The sequence below is a fragment of the Mesitornis unicolor genome, unplaced genomic scaffold, assembly GCF_000695765.1.
Source record: "Mesitornis unicolor isolate BGI_N332 unplaced genomic scaffold, ASM69576v1 scaffold13811, whole genome shotgun sequence".
NCBI classification, from domain to species: domain Eukaryota; kingdom Metazoa; phylum Chordata; class Aves; order Mesitornithiformes; family Mesitornithidae; genus Mesitornis; species Mesitornis unicolor.
The window spans coordinates 1-7,644 of NW_010164561.1; the positions used below are offsets into that span (position 1 = coordinate 1).

The 7,644-nt window shown below is 39.2% G+C and overlaps 1 protein-coding gene across 2 annotated transcripts; it reads left to right on the forward strand.

Moving 5' to 3' along the window:
- The first annotated feature begins 3,378 nt into the window (after positions 1-3,378).
- On the forward strand, positions 3,379-7,239 carry LOC104548358 (myosin regulatory light chain 2, smooth muscle minor isoform-like). 2 transcript variants are annotated; one of them, XM_010194355.1, is made up of 4 exons: positions 3,379-3,442; positions 5,031-5,228; positions 5,379-5,540; positions 6,739-7,239. In XM_010194355.1, exons 1-4 carry the CDS (start codon positions 3,379-3,381, stop codon positions 6,909-6,911), a joined length of 597 nt encoding a protein of 198 aa, XP_010192657.1. In that variant the 3' UTR covers positions 6,912-7,239. The 2 variants fall into 2 exon arrangements, with proteins under 2 accessions (XP_010192657.1, XP_010192658.1); XM_010194356.1 differs by lacking the exons at positions 3,379-3,442; positions 5,379-5,540 and having other exon boundaries at positions 5,045-5,228; positions 6,739-7,233.
- The last annotated feature ends 405 nt before the right edge of the window (positions 7,240-7,644 follow it).

Sequence of the window (7,644 nt, forward strand, 5' to 3'; positions counted from 1 at the left end):
GTCTCTGCAGCCGCTTCCTCGCCGCTGTTGGAGCAGGGGAAGGGCAAGTCTGAAACCTCCTGCGGTTGGGAGAGGTTGAGGTAGCGCGAGAGGTCGTGGGTCTGTCCCTGCCTGCGTTTTGAAATAATTATGGCCGCAGCGAAGCTGTTCTGTTAGCTGTTCGCAGTGGTCTGCACTTTCCAACTTTCAGACAAAGGCTTTGCTGAGTCATAGAAACTCAGTTTTGAGGAAGATTTGACCCCTGCACAAGGGTTTAGGAAAACTTACTAATGAGGGGCATATTAAGGTGGTTTTCAAGACTAGATGAGATTGCATAGGATTTTTTTTTTTTTTTAGTATAATGTGCTCTTTATTGAGCTTTGCCGTAGACCTGGAATGCCTTGGTCTTACCATCTCTTCCTGCTGCTATCCAGACTGTGATGGACGAGCAGTGGTACCTGGTGCTGTAACTGATTTACATGGACAGAACTCAGGATTTAGTTTTGATATTGACTTTTGAATCTGATGATTTAAGAGAAGGTGACCCTTGTGTCTTAAAGTTCCAAATAATTGGCAGTGTTAAAATAAAATATTCAGTACTAGATTTTATGTAGAGACTTTCTTGGTTGTGGGGTTTTTTGTGTTATGGTTGTTTTCATTGGTTTGTTTTAATTTTGAGTGATAGACATTCACAGTTATTACAAAACCACTGCTGAAACACAAGGCTGTTCTCTGAAGCATAACTTTTGGTGTCTGCCTCTAAACAGATCCACCTTGCACCATCCGTAGTGGGTTGTAAAGTTTCAAAACTTACTGTCTCGCTTAAGCTCTTTAGTTGCTTGGTTTTGTGTGCTCCTAGGGTTTATCTTTTTCCTAAAGGTAAGGAGCTGACTTTGTGTAAGTAAAATGACTTTCTGTGCATTTGTAGTTTGATATCCATTGCTATTGCTCAACTCAGCAAGTGAATGCACGTGCACAAGCAGCAGAGTGGCACAGTGTGATTACTACCTCTCTGGTCCAGTAGGTACAATTTATTTGGTTTTGTTTTGTTTTTTAATATGTGAAAATATTCAGAAATAATTATGTTTTTGGAAATGTCTTATGGTCTTACAGGCAAGATCTTACTTTAGCAGTTTCCTGGACAGTTTCCAAAACAAGGCTCAGACCATTCAGTGCCTCACGGTATTAAACAACAGACTAAACCTGCCTGTCATGGCTTGTACTAGCTAACGTGAGGTATTTCTACTTTTTGTCTGCTGAAATTCTTGTACTTTCAGCTTATACTTGCCCTATTTCAATTCTAAAAGCATGATTTTATTTGTTTTTAAAATAAAAGTCCTGGTGGATTTATCAGTTGAAATCCTATTTTCTCTAAAATTAGTGGGCCTGGTGCCTCATTCAAATGAGGTTAGTTCTTAATTGCTACATCATTCAGTGTTGAACAGAGAGAGAGAGAGCACTGAGAATAAACACTTAGAACTTTTTAATCTTAAATTGATCTATTTGGCTAACTGGATCGATGTCCTTGTTTTTTGGAACACCTTTCAATTTATAACCCCCTTTATAATAGGGTTTCGCACAGCAGAGTGCAGTATTTCTTAGGATCCTTTAGGTTGGAAAAGACCCTTGAGATCATAGAGTCCAACTGTAAACGTAACACTGCCAACTCCACTACTAAACCATGTCTCTAAGCACCACATCTACCCATCTTTCAGATACCTTCGGGGGTGGTGGTGACTCAATTACTTAACTGGACAGCCTGTTCTAATGCTTGACAACCCTTTTGGTGACAAAATTTTTCCTGATGTCAAATCTAAACCTCCCCTGGCACAACTTGAAGCCATTTACCCTTGTCCTATCACTTCTTACTTGGGAGAAGAGACCAACACCCATCTTGCTACAACCTCCTTTCAGGTAGTTGTAGAGGGTGATAAGATCTGCCCTCAGCCTGCTTTTCTTCACACTAAACAACCCCAGATCTCTCAGCTGCTCTTCATAAGCTTCTCTCAACCCCTCACCAGCTTAGTTGCCGTTCTTTGGACTTGCTCCAGTGCCTCAATGTCTGTCTTGTGTTCATTCTTGGGCCCTTTGCTACAATATTTGAGGTACAGCCTTGTCAGTGCCAAGTACAGGGGCACGATCACTTCCCTACTGCTGCTGGCCACACTATTTTGGATACAAGCCAGGATGTCGTTGGCCTTCTTGGCCACCTGGGCACATTGCTGGCTTATGTTTAGCCAGCTGTTAGCCAACACCCCCAAGGTCCTTTTCTGCTAAGCAGCTCTCCAGCCACCCATACCAAACTTGTAGTGTTGCATGGGTTTGTTGTGACCTAAGTGCAGGACCCAGCACTTGGCCTTGTTGAACCTCATAGAGTTGGCCTCAGCCCATCGATCCAGCCTGTCCATATCCCTCTGTAGAGCCTTTCTACACTCAAGCATAACAACACTTCCACCCAACTTGATGTAATCTGCAAACTTACTGAGGGTGCACTCGATCCCCTCATCCATGTCATTGATAAAAATATTAAACAGAAGTGACCCCAGTACTGAGTCCTGGCAAACACCACTTGTGACCAGCCACCAAGTGGATGTAGCTCGATTCACCTCCACTCTTTGGGCCCAGCCATCCAGCCAGTTTTTTACTGTTTCAGGCATAGCTGCACCAAATTTGGGCCAATAGACACTACAGCCTTGTGAGACCTAATGTCTCTCTGTATGGAGGCTGAGAGGTCTCTTCTAGTGAGAGAGTTGTGCCTTCTGTATGGCTGCCTCCCAGGCCTGCTTGAGAGAAACTTAGAAAACAGTAATGCAAGCACTGGGAAATTTTTCACCTTCTCTATTATGATATTCTGACATGGCCATCTTGTGGTCAGAATTAGAAATAAATGGGCTCTCTTCGCACCATGTGTAGTTACAGTCAGCAGTAGTCTGCTTTTATTTCAGAGAACAGTTATTAACAGAGACTGTTTGACTCTATACTGGATAGTGGAACTTTTAATCAATAATTCAGAGTTTGCCAGTAACTTGTATGTGTGTTTTCACAGGTAAGAAAAAGGCTGAAGTTATGTATAACCCTTGACTGCAGCTTGAAAGCAAACCACCTTTATTGTCAGCTGTCTTCATAACTATCTAGATGTCAGGAGTTTGTATTTATTTGTTGGAGTGTGGTTGGAGGCCAAACATCTCAGATAGCTTGTGGTTAGTGACTGCAATGAAGAGAACTTCAGTGTTGCTGAATGATGTGCAGTTGCATTTCGTAGGCTATTTTTAGTTCTGGACATAATGCTGTTTTTTATACGTCAGAAGAACGTTGTGTATGCATGTAGGATTTAAAAGTGTGGAGTTAGCCAGGGAAATCAGTAACGCTCTTTGTAGACAGACTGAGAAGCTCCTAACCATGGAATATCCTTTTATGATCCAGATGCTTGGTACAGCATGTCATGCATCTGACACAAAGCAAGGTAAAATATATTTCCTTTAATTAAAACCAACAAAACTAACTGGGTTTTGCCTGAATATCAGATTGATCATGTAAAGAAGTTATTTTGCCTAGTTTTACTCCCTTTTTTTTTAAGGATGAATCCAAGTTAGTGACTTCAGTCTAGCTTTTTGGGAGTCTAACAGAAAACACAGTAACTTTGAGTAAACTATCTGGGAAATGGTTAGAACTGAGCTGTGACTCTGGTTAGAATTGCATTTCTGACCAGGTAATTTTTTTTTAAAGATATGAAATTAATACTTAGTGTAAATTTCAAAATGTTGGCATTCTTACGACTACAGTTGAAGCTTAGATTTGTCATCTTTTAGGATACTTGCTGCAGGTGCTTCCTGTAAAATTCAAAATTGGGAATAGGAGGAGTCTGGTTTGTATAACATTTGGTTTGGGCATAATAAAGGATTATAGCAGCATGGCTTGCTAAGAGTCCACCTTACTTTGATCCCATAGGAATTGTGCAAACACAATGTCTTTGTGTTTGCATTTTGGTGAATGACTCAGCTTTTTGTGTTTGTACTGTCAGCCATAGTTGAATGCTAACAGTATTTTCCAAATGAAAAAGAAGCAGTTAACTTGAAAGCCTCACTTCTACCCTGATTATATTAGTATTAAAACATGTAAACTACCAGATTTATTTGACAGCTCAAGGGAATGAAATTAGTATATTTGTGATACATAGAACTATACAAAGGTTCTATGAGAATATATAAATGTTTTAAAAGGTTGTTAATTTAAAAGAAACAATATTCAGATTTTAGAATTACTGTCATTAATTCAAGCATACTTAAAAAAGAGTTCGCTTGCATTTCTGTATGTATTGTGTAATAGTTCCAGTGTGTAAGAGAAGAGCAATGTAGTGCTTCTGAACCACATCAGTGTCCTTTTTCTAACACGCACAATCCTCGAGGTGACTTTGATGAAAGCACTTCAGTGCAGATCTCTCCCCCAGCCCCAACACCATCCAGTGATTCTCACAACATTAGGAACTTGTCAACATCATTGTGTCCTGAGACCTACTGCTCTTTTAACAGCAGCTATTTTAACAAGTTAGTGTTCAGAGTCTGAAATACTTCCCTCCTACCCACTCCCACCACTTCCCCCCACGACCAAATGTTAGTCTAGCATACCGCTTGATTAACTCAACCAGTATATACTATGCTAGGTTAGCAGTCCATATCCTTCTACCTGGTAGGTCAACAGTGCCTCCCAAACTGCTCAGTAGGTAGTCATCTTAACTTGTGGAAGAAGCAGATAGCGTATTGAATTAGCAATACAAGCACTGCGTGAATTTCATTTCAAGAACTATGATTTGATTTGTTTTTTAATGTAGCCTGCTGTTCACCTGCAGTGCCAGTTCCAGAATCCTGAAAGACATTATGCTTAAGAGTGAATGAAGTCCAAATTCAAGAAAATAGAACAGGACATATTAAAATAAATGTGTACTTTATGTATTTGCTTATAACATGGAATTTGATACTCCTTTATCCATCTCTCCCCCAAGGACTTGTAGTCTGATATAAGGCTAAATCTTGGATATGTTTCTGTTTCCCTAGAACCAACAGCCAACATGTCTAGCAAAAGGGCAAAGACGAAGACCACCAAGAAACGCCCTCAGCGTGCCACTTCCAATGTCTTTGCAATGTTTGATCAGTCACAGATTCAGGAGTTCAAGGAGGCCTTCAACATGATCGACCAGAACAGGGATGGCTTCATTGACAAAGAGGACTTGCACGATATGCTCGCCTCCCTTGGTAATGTCACTTCTGATTATGGTTGCCAAAAAAAATTGTGCTGTTATAATTAAAACAGTGAGTTTGGGATTTCTTCTGAGAGATGTCTCCGTTTGTATTACACTGTATTACATTACGAACTAAAAGAAATATGAATCCCTTTATTTGTAGGAAAGAATCCAACGGATGAATACCTCGATGCCATGATGAATGAGGCTCCGGGCCCCATAAACTTCACAATGTTCCTTACAATGTTTGGCGAGAAGTTAAATGGCACCGATCCGGAAGACGTAATCAGGAATGCTTTTGCTTGTTTTGATGAAGAAGCAACAGGTACGTGGGTGAAATAACAGCGTATGTGTATTATTCCTACTTACTTTTGTAATGATAAATACTTATATTCATAGAAGTGGTGATGAATTTTTTAACTCTGAAAATTCTTGACTTCTGCAAACTAAAAATCATAGAATCATAGAATGTATTGAGTTGGAAGGGACCTTTAAAGGTCATCTAGTCCAACCACCCTGCAGTAAACAGGGACAATGTTACTAGATCAGGTTGCTCAGAGCCCTGTCAAGCCTGACCTTGAATGTCTTCAGGGATGAGGCCTCCATCAAAACCATGCCATGTATCTTCAGCTGCTGAGATTACCTTTTCAAACATAATAAAACTTAAAATGGCAAATTTCTGGCACTTTGGTTCTGTTGTTCAAGACAGGAGAAAGGTAAAAAAGATGTTAATTGGGATTCAGGGTCTTAAACGTTTCTAACATAAAATTTAGCTTGGGGGCAACTTTTGTAGAGGAAATCCTTGTCTTCAAAGCTGTTGTGCTTTTATTAAGAAATTGTTTTCTGTTAGCAACTTGTATCCACCTTCCCTCTGTTAAGATGAACTTGAAGGAGAAGAAAATACAAGAAAAATCTTGTGTTACTCTTATAAGAGTACTGATAGAATGAAACAAAAGTTACACAAGGCTGCTTGTTTAATAACCAATGCCTAAAATTTATTCTGTGCAACCAATCTAGTAAATCTGAGTTTTGTCACTCATTTAAGATCAATTTTAAAATCTTTAAAATATTTCAAACTTCTTTGTGTTTCATGCACTTGTTGAATATTGGTAGTCAAGTTCCTTAATTTTTTTTAGTGGTTTTCATTAGGAGTGTTCCAGACAAACAGATCCCCTTTGTGTAAAACATAGTTTTTAGAAAGCTCTCGTATACCAGGAGTATAACCCTGCTGTTAGGAAGAAAGTCCAAATTTGTATATTCTTTGAACACAGGCAAATCATAAAAGGGCCTTTACTTGAAATACTTAACCATGTTAATTAACTAAGAGGCTTGACTTGATCAAACGCTTGTAATTATTTGCCAATTATAGTAATAGGCTTTAATGGCTTTATTTCCATTTGGCAACAAAGACTGTAGGTCTCTTAAATTGAAACAAAGAATTCAAAGAAAGAAATTATCATCCATCTATTAACAGATAAATGTAAAAACTCCTTTTTCTTATGTCCTCTTCCATTGTGTCCTAGGGTTCATCCAGGAAGACTACCTGCGAGAGCTGCTGACGACAATGGGAGACAGGTTCACAGATGAAGAGGTGGATGAGCTGTACAGGGAGGCACCCATCGACAAAAAGGGGAATTTCAACTACATTGAGTTCACGCGCATCCTGAAACACGGGGCAAAAGACAAGGATGACTGAGCAAATCCCTGGATATCTGCAGATTATCTCTACCGTACACTTATGTTTATTTTTGAGGGTTTCTTCTTGATAGAACTTGTTGCATGCATTTAGCTTTACAGCTTTTGCCTTTCTCAATATATTTATCTATTCCAGGCCATTTAGGTGCATTTGCACCTGTTTAATCAGACTGGAAGTGGGGAAAATATTGCGAGGAAAAGGATATGGGGACAAGGATCCATGGACTTGATAGTCCAGAAAAATAATCTCAATGTTTCTGGTTTAGCTGGATTTTTACATTTTTGTAATAAATGCCATTTTGAAATAAAGATTGCTATTATAGATAAAATACCTTAAATTCTTTTGTGAAGAATGACATTTTTATTATGCATTTACAAATGCAGGTGTGTTAATTGTATTGACTTGCAACTGCAAGTAAAAGCTGGAAAAATCATTATTTTCATGATGTTTTGTTCAGTGCCACACTGTTCTGAAATGCTCCCAGCAGTATGTGCTGGTGCCTTTAAAAATGCAGCTGTACAAATCCCTTCCCTCAGGTTTTTGAAGTGGCATCTCACTGGTGTAAGTAGCTAGGGAAGATTATTACAATTGCCTAATGGCTAGCAGAGAACATTTATGACTCTTAAGTAGATATCATATCCAGCTTTTATTTCCTTCTGGGCTTAACTAAAATGAGTTTTCAGCCATTCTTTTCCCAATTCTGTGTTTTACTTGTCAACTGGAACTTAAGCTC

Excerpts from the sequence above, each read along its gene's own strand:
- LOC104548358 (XM_010194355.1), top strand. The coding sequence starts at position 3,379 with ATGGAATATCCTTTTATGATCCAGATGCTTGGTACAGCATGTCATGCA. Across the intron at positions 3,443-5,030 it reads TGCATCTGACACAAAGCAAG|AACCAACAGCCAACATGTCT; the intron begins GTAAAATATATT and ends CTGTTTCCCTAG. Across the intron at positions 5,541-6,738 it reads TTTTGATGAAGAAGCAACAG|GGTTCATCCAGGAAGACTAC; the intron begins GTACGTGGGTGA and ends ATTGTGTCCTAG.